This window comes from Triticum dicoccoides, chromosome 1B, assembly GCF_002162155.2.
Source record: "Triticum dicoccoides isolate Atlit2015 ecotype Zavitan chromosome 1B, WEW_v2.0, whole genome shotgun sequence".
Taxonomy (NCBI): domain Eukaryota; kingdom Viridiplantae; phylum Streptophyta; class Magnoliopsida; order Poales; family Poaceae; genus Triticum; species Triticum dicoccoides.
The window spans coordinates 439851478-439869527 of NC_041381.1; the positions used below are offsets into that span (position 1 = coordinate 439851478).

General features: G+C 43.8%; 2 protein-coding genes across 4 annotated transcripts; one reads left to right on the forward strand and one right to left on the reverse strand.

Moving 5' to 3' along the window:
* Positions 1–1582: 1582 nt before the first annotated feature.
* Positions 1583–9884, forward strand: LOC119339937 (S-norcoclaurine synthase 1-like). 3 transcript variants are annotated; one of them, XM_037611854.1, is made up of 5 exons: positions 1583–2000; positions 2095–2342; positions 2464–2788; positions 2963–3220; positions 9763–9884. In XM_037611854.1, exons 1-4 carry the CDS (start codon positions 1740–1742, stop codon positions 3191–3193), a joined length of 1065 nt encoding a protein of 354 aa, XP_037467751.1. In that variant the 5' UTR covers positions 1583–1739; the 3' UTR covers positions 3194–3220; positions 9763–9884. The 3 variants fall into 3 exon arrangements, with proteins under 3 accessions (XP_037467751.1, XP_037467744.1, XP_037467739.1); XM_037611847.1 differs by lacking the exon at positions 9763–9884 and adding an exon at positions 4816–4965; XM_037611842.1 differs by lacking the exon at positions 9763–9884 and having other exon boundaries at positions 2963–3412.
* On the reverse strand, positions 3684–6181 carry LOC119339927. The gene is made up of 2 exons (XM_037611833.1): positions 4851–6181; positions 3684–4265 (listed from the first exon to the last, which is right to left on the reverse strand). Exons 1-2 carry the CDS (start codon positions 6081–6083, stop codon positions 4212–4214), a joined length of 1287 nt encoding a protein of 428 aa, XP_037467730.1. The 5' UTR covers positions 6084–6181; the 3' UTR covers positions 3684–4211.
* Positions 9885–18050: the final 8166 nt, after the last annotated feature.

Consider the following 18050-nt stretch of genomic DNA (forward strand, 5'->3'; position numbering starts at 1 on the left):
AAAAACCTTAAACTCATACACCTCGGCGGAATTGAACCCTGACCTTCCAATCCCCGAAATCTGCACCCTATACTCATCAATCCCGGTCAAGATCGACCACTAACCTGTTTGGTGCACCAGGAAAAATTGATTCCGATCAGGATCAGAGGCTATTCTCACATCTATGTCCATTATCTTCATCCACTGACCAACCATGACAACGAGCCATGGCTGTGTGCAGGTCCTCGAGCTCGTAGCCTTGGTGCGCCCATAAAAACTCATGGTCCTCACGCGCTGTTTGGACACAGAGGACGACGGCCTCGGACGTGTGGTACCCGCCGAGATCGCCACCGGCGAGGAGTACGAACGACATGTCCGGCTACGCCAGCCCGTAGTTTTCGAGTTGCGCCTCACCAGGCCCGTCGAGCGTCCTTTCGATGACTATGTACTGGTTGGCGGTTGCAAGTGCATGCCTTGAGTAGCAGAATCGATAATTGAGCTGTTTTAGGCACACGAATACATAACAACATGTGGCAACAAGCTCTTGCATTGCATCGTTGACCCACCATCAGCTGGATGGACAGTGGATGCGTCCGCAGTGCATGATTGCGTGTGAAGACTCGCACACGAGAGACATCACTTTGTACGCCGTGCTTTGGCCGCCATTACCGAGCATCTCCGCGGACGCACGTAGCAGTTCGTTCCGGCGGTTCAGGTCCTCCAAAAAAAATCAGCTTTCCTCTTCACTTTTCCTTATTCTCTAAGAGTTATAGCGCACGCTTGCCTCCCTCCTCCCCAGCTTGGCCATTTGCTCCTCCAGTAGCCAGTAACATTCTGTCGAACAGTTAGTGTGCATGCACTCCCCTGCAGTTTACCTCGCCTCCGGGCTTGCTCCTACCGCCCCTGTGGATTCTCGGACTCTCATTCGCCTTACCGCGTCATTGGATGAGCTCCAATCACTCGCTCTCCCCCTATTTTCCCCTCCACTTCTCGCTCTAGGCCACTGCTCTACGCCAGTGCACGTCAAGCCGAACGCAAGCATGCCTCTCACCGTGCCCCATGGACTGCGCGAACGGCGACAAGACAAGCTCCCATGCGCCCATTCTCTTGCCCTTCCCATCGCTCCTCTGCCTAAACCTCAACCGTTCTGAACGAACACCACAGTTCTTGGCGAGAGAGAGAAATTACGGGAAGAAGATGGACATGACATGCGGACCCGTGAAGTCAGTGAGTAATGAATGATCCCGGCCGGGATCGTCATTTTCCTAGTGTGACAAACTAGTCCAGAAAGACTTAGGGTTGAGATAGACCAGGATTAGTGAGTAGAGGGTGTCAATTTCAGGGATTTGAAGGTTGAGGTTTGATTCTGACGAGCCATATGAATTGAAGGTTTAAAACAGACTTCACTCTCAACGATTCCTTCGGCAGTATATTGCATCTGTATGTTGTAGACATGGACAGCTCTGTATATGCTAATAATATATGCTAATGGCGGCTGGTAAAATCTGTTTTCCGGGGCTTGACTTTCTGTTACATAATAATGAGCTTTCGTGTTGCATAAGTATGTTATATCAAGTTGCGCTCTTCGAAAACAAAAAACACAATTTCTTGAGTATGCAATTGGAGGGGAACGTTGACTTTCGTGATGAAGAATGGCTTGTCTGAATCGCCTTCGCCTGCCTAGATACATACTCCACATCTCAGCTATCAGCCGCTCATAGCCATTGATCACCAGCAAGGCTGGTTGGACCAACGGAAGGATGGCAGAGTCCTTCGACAAGATGAAGGTGGAGTTCACGGGCCATGAAGAGAGCGTGCAGGCCCTCGCAGCGACCGTCCACGACTCCGGCGAGGTCCCCGAGAAGTACATCAGGCCGGAGATCGAGGCCGATCCCCCCGCCGCCGATGCGGGGGGCAATGCTCTGCCGACGATCGACATGTCCAGGCTGCTCGACCCCGAGTTCTCGGTGGAGGAGTCGGCTAAGCTCGGATCCGCCTGCGAGCACTGGGGCTTCTTCCAGGTCTGTAACAACATCATTCCATTCCACGATTCATGTCATGTCATCAGGCGGCGGAGAAATCGTTGGAGGCGTTTGATGTTTTCTTCCCCTGCAGCTCGTGAACCATGCCATGGACGGGGGCCTGCTGGGGCAGACGAAGGCCGACGTCGCCGAGTTCTTCGGCCTTCCCCTGGAGGAGAAGTCGGCCGTGGCGATACCGCCCAACGGCATGCAGGGCTTCGGCCACCACTTCGTCTTCTCCAAGGAGCAGAAGCTGGACTGGGTCGACCTGCTGTTCCTCGCCACCAGGCCCGCCCAGGAGCGGAGCTTGGACCTCTGGCCTACCAAGCCCTCCACCTTCAGGTGAAAGTGAAATGGTTTTCTCTTTCGTCAACTAGATCCCTCCCTCCAGCTTCAGGTGACATGAACCAGAATGTTTCAAACATTTTTTGATCCCTGCTGCTGTGCTCATCCTGATCCCCAGGGACACGCTTGACAAGTACACGACGGAGCTAGCAAGTGTGGCCGAGCAACTGTTCAGGTTCATGGCCAAGGACCTGGGAGTTGACCAGGAGGCGCTCCTTGGCACCTTCAAGGGCCTGCCCCAGTGCGTGAGGATCAACTACTACCCTCCCTGCCGTCAGGCCGGCAAGGTGCTGGGCCTCTCGCCGCACACCGACGGCGTTGGCATGACGCTGCTCCTCCACGCCAACGACGTGCAAGGGCTGCAGATCAGGAAGGATGGGGAATGGTTCTCCGTGCATGCGCTGCCCGGAGCTCTCGTCGTCAACATCGGCGACGTCCTTGAGGTGTGTTCCTAGCTAGTACACCCTCCGTTCCGTAATTCTTGTCATGGTTTTAGTTCAAATTAGTATCTGCTCTGTTTGACCTGCAAATAGTATGATCGCTTCAAGTCATCAGCTGCCTGTCTATTTAAGCTTGTTGAAATAAAACACTGAGAAATTGCCATTGGTTTCAAACAGATCCTCACCAACGGCAAGTACAGGAGCATCGAGCACCGGGCGGTGGTTAACCCTGACAAGGAAAGGATCACCATTGCAGCGTTCCACAGCGTGCACCTTCCCTGCACAATCGGCCCGTTTCAGGAGCTGGGCGACGCACGCTACAAGACGGTCGATGGCCTTGACTTCACCAAGGGATACTTTGCGGCGAAGCTGGAAGGCAGGAGGTACCTGGAGAGCTTGAAGCTATAGGCATATTGATGGTCACTGGTCAGTGTGGTGAGTGTTGTGACTAATTCACTTGGTTTAATACTACTCCTATTGTTTCCCTATGTCCCATATGTGTTGCTTTCAGCATGGATGCTATGTGCAGTCTTCTCATAGAATGATTTTTTGAACTTTTTCTTTCAAAAACAGAATGTTTTGTGGACATTTTTTTGAAGAACATAATACTTTTGTGAACTTAATGTATTATTAGGTGTAAATACTGCCTGTGGATAAGCAACAATTTGTGAACAGTCTTTTTAATTTCCCCCCTAAGGTATATATGTTCCATCGACCTAGGACTAGGAGAAGCCAGTATCCACCTTCTGTTGTGATCTACTCCCTCGGTCCGGAAATACTTGTCGGAGAAATGGATGTATTTCCAGACGTTGGGAGTATGTAGGTTGTGATTTTCTTTTGGAAACAATAGAGATCCACAGTATGATAGGCTAAGTGCAGAAGAATACACAATCAGCAATTGAGAAGAACTGTTTAAACTAAAATATTAGGATGGACATAAAGTGCTGTAAGATGGATCAAGTGCAACACCAAACTCAATCATAGACAGCAATACAGAAACATCAATGAAGATCAAGATAAAAGCTCACTCGGTCTCTTGGGAGCTAGCCACGCTGAATAAAAGCTCATCTCAACAGAAGAAATACGCCGCTCATCTCAACAGAAGAAATACGCGGTGACCATTCCAAAGAGGCAAGTTCAACTGGCAAATAAGTGGTCACAGGCTCTCCACGGCTTCTCCTTGTACATTGATCATCAGCTCTCTGTTTCTGTCTATTCCCTGTAGCTATCGAAGAACACCTATCCTCAAGATGTGACTCCTCGCAGTTGTCAATTCTGCATGTAGAGCAGCCATTTTGCTCAGACTTCTTCTCACCCTCGAAAGTAAAAAGGCCTCTATCTCCGCGACTTTTGCCCCATCATCACTAATCAAAGATTCTTTGCATGACTGCAACACTGACAAGAACAGAGGGAAATTTCTCTGTGCTTACAAACCATCTTCTACAACATTGGCCCCAGTTACTTTGGTCTCTGAATCCATCTGAGACAGAAAAAAGGGTTTCACTGTAAGTAAAGATTGACATGTATGTATATATAATACAAATTGTGCGAGGTTATAGATTCCAATAATACATGATGGATTTATTTAGCATGCACAAAGGCAACGAATGTAGCATGATATTTCACACAGTTGCACCATTACCATCTTATAGTGGTTAACATTACAAAATATTGTCTAGACAGCATTTTCTGCACTTTACTGAAAAGAAACTTCAAGCCTCAAATATTGTCAATGTGGCACTCTATCTGTGTGCTATCATATATCCTACCGAAATTCTTGTGCTAAAAAGTTTAAATATTGCCTCCTCGTACTAACATATATATAGTCTGCAATTGAACTCATGTACAATGAGATACGCAAACCAGACATGTTACTATATCTAGACTGAGAATCAATTCATCCCTCGGTAGCAAAAACATCAACAAAAACTGACCAAAACAGCGAAATGTGAAGAGAGGATATCAGATTTTCACAACAATAGGCACTCAAATGCTCTTAAGTAACTTAATTGTATACTACTATAATCCAGGGACCAGATGTAGGAAGATTCAAGTTCAGGCTCACCTTGTTGCATACCAAAGAAGGTGGCCAGGCCATGATGTAGGGATGGAGAGGACTGTCAAATGTACCCCGGAAGAGTTTGATGAGCTCCGCTGTTTCAAGGCAGAAGGATAGAAACCACTCAGGAGATTCAGTACTTGCGTGACAGTAACTAGACAGGTACACAAAGCCGTCGACAACTGCCACACTGTTGACCACGATATGATCTTCTAATGAACACTCGGTGAACTCAACAAACTTGTGCAACGGAAACCTCTTCTCCATCCATCTCTTGACACCATCACCGTTGGCTCTCCAGAACCAAACAGCAAGCGTCCACTCCTTTGCACGGGAATCATCCGCGCAAACGATACAGAGCTCGCCGTCCTTGGTCTGACCAAGCCTGAAGTTTGTGAAGTGCTTCTCTTTTAGGGGCTGCAGCAAATCCATTTGAGAGAACTGCAATGTCGCAGTGTTGAGCACAAGCATGCAGGCTTGGGTCTTGCGCTTCCAATAGATGAATCCATTCACCAGGGTACCAGTGTGAAACATGGGCTTGTCAACTCCACCATCCCCAGGCTGTGGGGTCGCGGTATCCACCGCCGGCATAACCAGCCACCCCTTGCCCCTGTCGTCCGATGAGAAGACGGCGATGCGCGCCCGCGCCCGCCGCAGGGACCTGCCGTGGCGGACACAGACCGCACGGAACGACCCCTGGCCCTCTTGGGAGAAGACGATGTGGATCTCGAGGGAGCGGGAGCGGGACATCTCTTGGGGCAGTGGAGGGAGGAAATCCAGAGCCAGTGTGAGGGGGTTGTAGGCGGCAATCTGCTCGGTGCTCCGGTTGAGCAGGACGACGTAGCCGTCTTGGCAGCCCTGGATCTCCCACCCGGGAGAGGGGTCGTCGTTGTCTTCTGGGAGTCGGGTGAGGAAGAGATCAGCGCCGCGTATTGCGGCGGCAAGGTCTGGGTCGGACCGGCGGCGGAGGGGGACGAAAGAAGGGAGGGAACAGCTGTAGGACTCGATAAAGAGGCCAAGGAATGGGGATGGATGGAGCGACCGGAATCCGCGGCGGAAGACGGGGTTCGAACGGACAGCTTGGAGGAAGGTGCGGCAGGCGAGGGCGGCGCGGACGAGGCTCGGGAGGGAGGGGAGATGGAGGAAGATCTCGCGGAGAAGGTCGTCGCCTATAGAAGTGATGGTGCTGGGAGCAGGTGGGGCATATCTCGCCGTCGGCGTCCCTAGTTGGGAGGCCATGGCTGTTGAGTTCGAGCCCGGGCGGCGGCCGCCGGTTCTTGTTTTCGGAAGGAAACGGTCGCCACGTCCGTCCACAAGGAAAGTGCGTCCGGCGTGGAGCAGGCGCAGGAGTTCTATCGGCTGGATTAGAGTGGCCCAATATAAAACTACGGAAAAGTATAACTATTTTTCTAAAAAAAGAGAGTATTTTCTTGCGGGAATGCGGAAAAGTATGACTAGTGAATACTTACCCGTGATCTAGCATGTGGTTGTATGGTTAGCAAGATAAGGGTATCCCTGTCCATTAGGGTTTAAGTCCTGATGTTTTCGGTGATGTGTGTCCAGTGGAAGGAGACAGTCCCGCCTGTATTCGATTATGAGACACTTGTGATGACTTCGTCAATTTCAAAATAATATGCCGGCTCAGTGTCTCAGAGGTGCTCATAGCTAAAAAAACTAGTGGCGGCAATTCTTCTCTGGGATGAATTGCCCATGAATCTTAAATTTTTGAAAGTTTGACCTGACACACATCTTATACATGGAGTAAAAAGTAATCGAGGGAGTACAAGGCAGTCGTGGTGGACGGCAGTTGTCCCGGCTATGGAATAACGTTTCCTTTTCTTTTTCAGGGTTTTCTCCTTTCCTCTTGTTTTTTGTTTTGTTTTTTTATTTTGGTTTTCTGGAAAAAACACAAAATTAGCTGGCTGGGGCTGCCGAGTTGGCACTGCCTAGTCAGCGGTAATGTGGTCAAAACCACTTGTCGGTGTCAAAATAGAGATGAGGGTTAATTTTGGACCGTGTGGTTAGTTTGGGGGTGTATGTTTACCGTTGTTGCAGTTTAGGGTTGAGTTTTAAACCGTTTGGCTAGTTTAGGGTTGTACTGTGAACTTTGCTCTTTTCAGAAGAAAACGTTCCTCACACCCGCAGGAAGTGAGCGCTTGTCCCATAGCTGCTTGGATCATAGCCTCGGTCTGGGAGGTTGTCAAGAGCATAAATCTGTATAAAGTTTCTTTTGAGGTATCGATCAACACTAAAGCGCCGTAAGACCCTAGTGCAAGAAAGGGAGATAAAGCATGGGTAAGGCATGATTAAGGGGGGTTGCTTGCCTTCGGTTGCAACAACCTGGTATTGCAACGTATCCTTGGAACATTGTTGTGAGATGGATCACAAGCGTGCACGTAAGAAGCGTCGTTTTCGAAACCCAGGAGCAAATCCGGCAAGAAACAGAACAAACATAGGTAATAGCGCAATGCGCAAGCAAATGATGCATGCCATTTTAATGTCATGGAAATAAAGCTACAACTACCCTCCAATTTATGTGAAGTCGGAAAACATAAAACAGTTGTTTTTTTAAAGAACTTCACATGCATAATTTAAGTTAAAATGGATTTACTACAAGACATTAGGTTTATAGTGTTTAAACATGCATGAGAATGCTCTAGTTGGATTCTTTGCAGTTTTCTAGTCGATTTGGATATAAAGTTTGTAAGATTTGAAGTTAAAATGAATTAGTTTATCTTTTGGTAAAGTGATATTTCAGATATATTTTATTGCACAAAACACACATCAACTCACACTTGGCATTGGATTAATATGTCGGTTGCTACTTATGAGCTACGTTGGGATTTCTCCGAAGAGGAGAGGATGATGCAGTATAGTAGATATAATTATTCCCCTCAGTTAAGAACCAAGGCTCTCAATCCATTAGAAGAACCACACAAGACCTCGTGAACAACACCTACACACAAAATAACAAATACTTGCGCCCAATGCAAACAAGGGGTTGTCAATCCCTTGGCGGTTAATTAAAGGATCAAATCTCGTAGTGATGGATAGATAAACAAAAACACAAAATAAAATAATGGTACATAAATTGCAGCAAGGTATTTTGGATTTTAATATACGATAAAGATAGACCCGGGGGCCATAGTTTTCACTAGAAGCTTCTCTTAAACATATCATACGGTGGATGAACAAAACGACATTGCCGAGAGGAGGAATAGAGCTTTTTTAGACATGGTTAGATCAATGATGGCTTATTCTGATTTACCATTGAGTTTTTTTGGGGGTGGGGGGAAGCATTGCACACAACTGTTTATTTATTGAATCACTCTCCATCAAAATCGGTTCCTGTAATTCCCCATGAATTATGTAAGGGGAGGAAACCCACTATAAGACATTTAGTTGTTTGGGTCTGCAATGTACAGATAAGAGTGCCTTCTCAACATAGAATTAAACTGCAACCTAAGAGCCAACCTGGAAATTTTATGGTTATTCTACTGGGTCTAATGACTATAGGTTTTATGATATTGAGAAAAGGAATTTACTGGAAAGTAGGGGGCGTTGTTTTTCTAGATCAGGACACACCTCGTAGGGCAAAACGTCATAGGGTGGAATTATTAATTCCTGATCAAGATGTTAACATGGATAATGCTGAAACTGATGCTTCTAATAAGGAAATCATACTGTTAATGATCCCTTTGCTGGAACTCCTGCTACTAGTGAACCTAGGAGAAGTGGGAGGAATATAAATACCCCTGCATATCTTGATGATTATTATGTATTATTGGGGGAAGATTGTTCCAAAACATCACTCAGAGAACGAACCTAAATCTTTTAGGGAAGCTATGTCTAGTACAGAATCCAATCTTTGGATGGCTGACATGCAAGAGGAATTGAAATCCGTGGAACATAATAAGGTTTGGTATTAGTGGACCTACCAAATGATAGAAAGCCTATAGGATCAAAGTGGATATTTAAAAGGATGTTAAATGCATTTGGTTGCGTGGAAAAGTACAAAGCCAGACTTGTTGCCAAAGGTTACACACAAAGGGAGGGAATGGACTTTGCGGAAACATTTTCTCCTGTTGCAAAGTTTACTTCTCTTTGAATTATTAGTTCTTTAACTGCTAACTTTGATCTAAAACTCCACCAAATGGATGTCAAAATTTCATTCTTGAATGTAAATTTGGAGGAAGATATTTACATGTCTCAACCTGGTGGTTTTTTTGAAGAAGGAAATCAGGGAAAGGTATGTAGGCTGAAAAGGTCAAATTATGGTTTAAGGCAAGCCTCACTCCGATGGAATATATTATCTGATGATGCTATCGCATCATATGGTTTTTCTATGATGGAAGGAGACCATTGCATTTATTTTAAGATAGTGGGAGGAAATTTCACACTCTTATCACTATATGTTGATGATATACTTATTGCTTCTAACAATAAGGAAATGCTAACAACAGTTAAGTCTTGGTTATCTTCTACCTTTGATATTAAAGACATGCGTAATGCTTCTTATGTTCTAGGAGTGGAAATACTTAGAGATCGGAAAAAAAGAATTTTGGGTTTATCTCAAAAGTCATATTAGAAAACTGTACATAAACAATTCTCTATGGAAACATGCAAACCTGTACTTGTACCTTTAGTAGTAGGGACTAAACTCAGCGAGGAAACGTGTCCTACAACTCCTGGGGAAAAGAAGAAAATGGAAACTATTCCTTACGCTTCTACTTTGGGGTCCGTGATGTATGCACTATTGTTTACATGTCCAGATATATGCTATGCAGTAGGAATTTTAAGCAGATATCAAAAGAACCCTAGTGTTGCACATTGGAATCAAATGAAGCATGTTTTGAGATGTGTTAAGGCTACTTTGGATTTATGTCTATATTTTAACAAAGACAATCTACAACTGCAGGATTTTACTGATGTTGATTGGCAGGGTGATCTGGATGAACGAGTGGGAGGTGTAGGAATTTGTGTCCTTCAACTATTTCCAAATATTGCTTGTTAATTATTCATGAATCTCATAGTGGAAACATGCTTTGTGTAAGCATGGAATTGTCATATTTGATAGATGGAATTGCTTATTCATGGAATTAATGTCTATAAGCTAGTCGACATTGTTAAGATAAGGGTTGAAATTAATTCTTGCTAGATTATACACTTAGGCGTTTGCTTGAGGAAGCTAGTCAATTAATATTGGAACACATTATACATGTTTATTATATACTGAAAATATTGCCCGGGAACAATATTAATTGGAAGGGAACTAGATCGATGGTCAAATACAACCTTGACTATGATCTAAATAATTAATCTAACTCACATGTGTGTGTCCTGGGACGTAACAAAATAGTGTTCAATTAAAGTGGATTATATTGTGGTTGTTAATCACTTCTGGACTCTATTTGGAAACAAGTTAGTTTCAACTTGGAAGCTTGTCTACATATAGATCAGGACTCTAGAATTAGCAGTACAAGTAGGTCCCACCCTCTAGTCTCGAATCGTGTTGTGAGTGGTGAAGGAAATATGTCCTAGAAGCAATAATAGAGTTATTATTTATTTCCTTATTTCATGATAAATGTTTATGATTCATGCTAGAATTGTATTAACCGGAAACTTAATACATGTATGAATACATAGATAAAACATATTGTCCCTAGTATGCCTCTACTTGACTAGCTCGATAATCAAAGATGGTCATGTTTCCTAACCATAAACATGTGTTGTCATTTGATGAACGGGATCACATCATTAGGAGAATGATGTGATGGACATGAACCATCCCTTAGCTTAGCATTATGATCGTTATAGTTTCATTGCTACTGCTTTCTTCATGACTTATACATGTTCTTCGGACTAGGAGATTATGCAACTCCCGAATACCGAAGGAACACTTTGTGTGCTACCAAACATCACAACGTAAATGGGTGATTATAAAAGGTGCTCTACAGGTGTCTCTGAAGGTGTTTGTTGGGTTGGCATAGATCGAGATTAGGATTTGTCACTCTGTGTTTCGGAGAGGTATCTTTGGGCCCTCTCGGTAATACTCATCACTATAAGACTTGCAAGCATTGTAACTAATGAGTTAGTTGCAGGATGAAGTATTACGGAATGAGTAAAGAGACCTGCCGGTAACGAGATTGAAGTAGGTATGATGATACAGACGATCGAATCTCGGGCAAGTAACATACCGATGACAAAGGGAACAACACATGTTGTTATGCGACCGATAAAGATCTTTGTAGAATATGTAGGAGCCAATATGAGCATCCAGGTTTCGCTATTGGTTATTGACCGGAGATGTGTCTCGGTCATGTCTACATAGTTCTCAAACCCGTAGGGTCTGCACGCTTAACGTTTGATGACGATATGTATTATGAGTTATGTGTTTTTGACGACCGAAGTTTGTTTGGAGTCCCGGATGAGATCACGGACATGACGAGGAGTCTCTAAATGGTCGAGACATAAAGATTGATATATTGGATGGCTATATTCGGACACTGGAAGTGTTTCGGAAAGTTTTGAATAAAACCGAGGTGCCGGAGGGTTACCGGACCCCCCGGGGGAACTACTGGGCCACATTGGGCCTCAGTGGAGAGAGAGAGGGGCGGCTAGGGCAGGCCGCGCCCCCCTCCCACTTGGGTCCGAATTGGACTAGGGAAGGGGGGGTGCCCCCCTTTCCTTCTCCCTCTCCCTCTCCTTCCTTCCCCCCCTCTCCCTCTTAGTGGAATCCTACTAGGACTAGTAGTCCTAGTAGGACTCCCCTTGTGGGGCGCGCCCTAGGAGGGCCAGCCGGCCTCCCCCTTGCTCCTTTATATACAGGGGAAGGGGGGCACCCTAGGACACACAAGTTTTCTCTCCCAACCGTGTGTGGTGCCCCCCTCCACAGTTACACACCTCGATGATACCATCGTAGTGCTTAGGCGAAGCCCTGTGCCGGTGACATCATCGTCACCGTCGCCACGCCGTCGTGCTGACGGAACTCACCCTCGTCCTCAACTGTATCAAGAGCACGAGGGACGTCATCGAGCTGAACGTGTGATGAACACGGAGGTGAAGTGCGTTCGGTACTTGATCGGTTGGATCGCGAAGAAGTTCGACTACATCAACCGCGTTATTGAAACGCTTCCGCTTTCGGTCTACGAGGGTACGTGGACACACTCTCCCCTCTCGTTTCTATGCATCACCTAGATATATCTTGCGTGATCGTAGGAGTTTTTTTGAAATTACCGCGTTCCCCAACAATGGCATCCGAGCCAGGTCTATGCGTAGATGTTATATGCACGAGTAGAACACAAAGAGTTGTGGGTGATAATAGTCATACTGCTTACCATCAATGTCTTACTTTGATTTGGCGGTATTGTTGGATGAAGTGTCACGGACCGACATTACATGACTGCATTCATGAGACTTGTTCTACCGACGCGCTTTTGCACATAGGTGGCTGGCGGGTGTCTGTTTCTCCAACTTTAGTTGAATCGAGTTTGACTACGGCCGATCCTTGTTGAAGGTTAAAACAACACACTTGACAAAAATCGTTGTGGTTTTGATGCGTAGGTAAGAACGGTTTGATGAGGACATGACTACCTTGGATACGACCAAAAATATTGCATACATGCATATTTGTCACATGATTTCTAGTGCAAACTATTCAATAATCTATTTATGTTATCCAGAACAAAAATACTTCACACACTTTTGTATTTTGTCTAATTGCAGGTGTATGGGACATTTGTACAATTCACATATGAAGATAAGAGAGAAAGAGATGTTACTTGCTGTTCAAAAAGTTCTCTCACGTCACTTTTGGGCCAAGAGAAGATAGAGTCCAAGTCTCTCACGTTCTGGATTCAAATTCAGACTGCACAGACATACCTGACTCAAAACGCCAACAATTTTTTCATACGAACTCCGAATTGGGTGATTCTTTTTTTGTTGGAATCTAGATGTTGTGCTCTTTCCAGCCCAATTGGATTCATCTTCAAATTCGTCCGGGGCGTTGAGATATCGACGAAACAATCAGACGCTGCAGCAGAATCCGAGTCAAGCAACAAGTCCAAGGGTGTTGCATCACCTCCACTTGGGCCCATGAGCCTTGTACGACCTAGGATTGCTGTTAGGATGCTTTGGGATGTTCTCCCACCTGCTTGGCTGCCACCCCTTCCTCCTATATAAGTAGATCCACCTAGTAGCTTTTTTCCTTGGGTTTTGTTTAGATTAAAGTTCGCCATAGCTGCAACTTCGCGTACTTCGTTTGTATTCAACGACCAGACAAAGGCATTACAGAACCCCACCTTGATCAATAAAGCTTTCATCTTATACTCGCAATATCCAGATTGCAATCTCAGTTTCTTACTTGTTCTTCGTTTGCTCGCAGGAAACAGACCCTCGTGGTCAGGTTGATCGTGCTATGACGTGGTCAATAACCTCTCGGAGTTGGTTTAGCGATTGCTAAGGCGCGACGTCCTCGCACGTTCGTAGTCGGATCGTCAAAGTCGACTTCCACCAAAGCAAAATCCATCATCTCATCAAAAGATCGGGACATCCCGCCTCTATCAAGTGGTATCAGTTTTTCAGCTTGCTCGGTGAGAATTTCTAGTTATTCCTAGATTAGATTTATTTTCACACCTATTGTCCAAGAAAAAGCCACAAAAAAAGTTAGATCTATTCATCCTTTGTCCTAGCCAGTCTGAGCCTTTGCAATTTTCTTTTCATTGTTTGTATTATTGAATTCTTGGTTGCATCGTCGTGTCGAGTTGCTGGTCTTAGTGTCTAGTTCGTTTAGAGTTTCTAGTTCTGTTCATATTAGTCACGCCGCCGCTGCATCATTATTCCTTACATTGTCCACCATCCCATCCATCAATTTCCACCACGCGCTACCCACCGTTCATTGTCTTCATCATAGTTGAGGTCTTTCATATCTTCGCTTGATCCAATCTGCATCTTATCTATTTTGTTTTGGAAAAAGGGAGAGAGAAAAAATGAGAGAGAAAAAAAGTAAAAAAAAAGTCAGAGAAAAAAAAGAGAAAGAAAAAGAAAAAAAAAGTGTGAGGAAAAAAAAGAGAGAAGAAAAAAACCAAAATTCGGATCTATCTAGACTCAATCTCGTAGTTGAATTCGGATTGGAATCTGTTTTGTGCACTGTTCAGTAAAACAGGCATAACTTCCTTATATGAAGTCCGTTTTGGCTCCACAAGTACTCAAATTCAACCTAGTGACTAGACGCATCTAAATAGTTGCAGAAGCTAGTTCCATATTTGGCACCTCAAAATAGGCTTCTAAATAGGTCGTTTTTCCCTCCGAAGTTCGTGAACACAGCTTATTCCAGTTTTTCAAGCCAATTTTAGAATTTTTTGACTATTCATATCAACTCGGAATTGAGTGATTCCCTTTGCATTGGAAAGCTTGAGTTAGTAGCAAACTTTTCAAGAGGAAAGTTGGAGAGAGAGTTGTTATATGTCCTGCTTGGCAGTTGTTATTCATCATTATCTTTACTGCCGTTGTGATCTTCACTTATATCTTGCTGTCCAGAGCTACTTATCCTTCATTAATGCTAGTTGTGCTATGCCATGACCTCATTAGTGTTCGAGGCTCGCGTCTCTAGTCCGGTCTAGCCTAGGACCAGCACAGTACCGTTGTTGAGCATTTATTCAACATTGTATCTTTGAATTGATTATTGCTAATTTTTTGCTACCATATATAGCCAACCCAGCTCCACATATTTCTACACCGTGTATATGTACGTTCCCCTGGCAATCGCTTTACACAATCTTCGGAGTTATTTGACACCGCTGGTTGCCTGTCACCACCTGTCGCATGGTAAGAACTTGTAAGATATTGATATTTGCTTTACTGTGAGCACGTTACAACCACATCCTAGTAGTTCATAGGAACATTATTCTTGAATTTTGTTTCTTGTTTCTACTAATCATGACAGGTTCCGGAGAAATAAGTTCCTGGACAACGAACACATCTTCACCATCACGAGAGTTGGGACAACACACACAAGCATATGGTCAGGTTATGTCTTTACCATCATTTGAGGGTAGATTTAATCCTGCTATTTATCTAGCTTGGGAGCTTGAATTAGAAGAAGTTTTTAGTCACCATGATTTTTCTGAACTTGAGAGAGTACGAGCTACCACTAGAGCATTTACTGGTTTTGCTTATGTTTGGTGGAGTGTACATTGTAAGAAAAACACCAACCCACAACTTGGAAAGTTTTGAAAGCTGTAATGAGACAACAATTTTTTCCTCCTTACTATCCTCGTGAATTGCTTCGCAAATTGGAACAATTAAAACAAGGCAGTAATACTGTTCATGCTTACTACCAAGAGTTCAAATCTTATATGCATCATTGTGACATAGAAGAATCTGAGGATGATACAATGAATAGATTTTTTGGTGGTTTGAACCATGATATTCAGGCAAGATTTAGGTATATTCCTTGTTGCATTACTGGTATGTATGTTCGTGCTTGTACCTTTGAGAGACAATTACAGGAGGATGCATTGGGTGACTACAACAACAACTATTCCAACTCATGCTCACTACCATCAGTTGATTCCTCCACCGTTGCACCTACTAGAGCAGCCACACCTCAGATTGTGAGTGCGACATCATCTCAAGTGTATGGTACATTGTCATTGTCCATACCGACATCAGCTACGTCTTTGTGACAAGGTAACAGTAAAGGTATTGATGATATAACTTCACATGAGAATGATGCATCTCTAATTAACTTAAATACATCATGTGTTGAGTTACCTGTTGATTTGAGCATGCCAACTATTTTAGAGAATCATGTTACTATCATGAATGCATCATGTGATCAAACAACTGAAATACCAACAATTTTAAGTGCACCCATTGAATTAACTATTGATGCAAAAGAACCAATGTTTAATCATTTTGATATGACCTCTAATCTTGGTGATGATTCTGTGTCCAATGACTTACTGCATGTTTGCTTATTTAAGCATGTTGTAGCATGTAAATTTGATGCAAGTAAGGTTTATTCACCAATGTTGGGATGGTTTAATGATGAATATTGTCAATCTTTTGATAGGAATAAGAGCTTCACTTATATGTGCAAACTGAGCTGCAATATTTTCATGCCTTCTACTTATGATAATATTTTGGCTTTATATTTTATGATCTATGAAAGTTACTCATGTATACATGTGTCATATGTGCAAAAATCAAGGGAAGTAAAAATGGATGACATATACATATACAACATGTATACCTTGTCTCTTTTGTTAGCAACATTTCAGATTAAGCAACGCCGATGACGGCTTTGTTTTCAAAAAGGGGAGGATGATGAGGACATGACTACCTTGGATACGACCAAAAATATTGCATACATGCATATTTGTCAGGTGATTTCTAGTGCAAACTATTCAATAATCTATTTATGTTATCCAGAACAAAAATACTTCACACACTTTTGTGTTTTGTCTAATTGCAGGTGTATGGGACATTTGTACAATTCACATATGAAGATAAGGGAGAAAGATATGTTACTTGCTATTTAAAAAGTTCTCTCACCTCACTTTTGGGCCAAGAGAAGATAGAGTCTAAGTCTCTCACGTTCTGGATTCAGATTCAGACTGCACAGACATACCTGACTCAAAACGCCAACAACTTTTTCATACAGACTCCGAATTGGGTGATTCTTTTTTTGTTGGAATCTAGATTTTGTGCTCTTTCCAGCCCAATTGTATTCATCTTCAAATTCGTCTGGAGCATTGAGATATCGACAAAACAATCAGACGCTGCAGCAGAATCCGAGTCAAGCAACAAGTCCAAGGGTGTTGCATCACCTCCACTTGTGCCCATGAGCCTTGTACGACCTAGGGTTGCTTTTAGGATGCCTTGGGACGTTCTCCCACCTGCTTGGCTGCCACCCCTTCCTCCTATATAAGTAGATCCACCTAGTAGCTTTTTCCTTGGGTTTTTTTTAGATTAAAGTTTGCCATAGCTGCAACTTCGCGTACTTTGTTTGTGTTCAGCGACCAGACAAAGGCGTCACAGAACCTCACCTTGATCAATAAAGCTTTCATCTTATATTTGCAATATCCAGATTGCAATCTCAGTTTCTTGCTTGTTCTTCGTTTGCTCGCAGGAAACAGACCGTCGTGGTTAGGTTGATCGTGCTCCGGCGTGGTCAATAACCTCTCGGAGTTGGTTTAGCGATTGCTAAGGCGCGACGTCCTCGCACGTTCGTAGTCGGATCGTCAAAGTCGACTTCCACCAAAGCGAAATCCATCATCTCATCGAAAGATCGGGACACCTCGCGTCTATCACGGTTCTTGCTAGAAGCCCGTAGCAGCCACGTAAAACTTGCAACAACAAAGTAGAGGACGTCTAACTTGTTTTTGCAGGGCTTGTTGTGATATGATATGGTCAAGGCATGATGTGATATAAATTGTTGTATGAGATGATCATGTTTTGTAACAAATTTATCGGCAACTGGCATGAGCCATATGGTTGTCGTTGTATTGTATGCAATGCAATCGCCATGTAATTGTTTTACTTTATCACTAAGCGGTAGCGGTAGTCGTAGTAATAATAGTTGGCGAGACGACAATGATGCTATGATGGAGATCAACATGTCGTGTCGGTGATAATGGAGATCACGACGATGCTTTGGTGATGGAGATCATGAGCACAAGATGATGATGGCCATATCATGTCACATATTTTGATTGCATGTGATGTTTATCTTTTAAGCATCTTATTTTGCTTAGTACGGCGGTAGCATTATAAGATGATCCCTTACTAAATTTCAAGGTATAAGTGTTCTCCCTAAGTATGCACCGTTGCTACAGTTCGTCGTGCCGAGACACCACGTGATGATCAGGTGTGATAAGCTCTACGTTCACATACAACGGGTGCAAGCCAGTTTTGCACACACATAATACTAGGGTTAAACTTGACGAGCCTAGCATATGCAGATATGGCCTCAGAACACTAGAGACCGAAAGGTCGAGCGTGAATCATATAGTAGATATGATCAACATAGTGATGTTCACCATTGAAAACTACTCCATCTCACGTGATGATCGGATGTGGTTTAGTTGATTTGAATCACGTGATCATTTAGATGACTAGAGGGATGTCTATCTAAGTGAGAGTTCTTACGTAATATGATTAATTGAACTTTAGTTTATCATGAACTTAGTCCTGATAGTATTT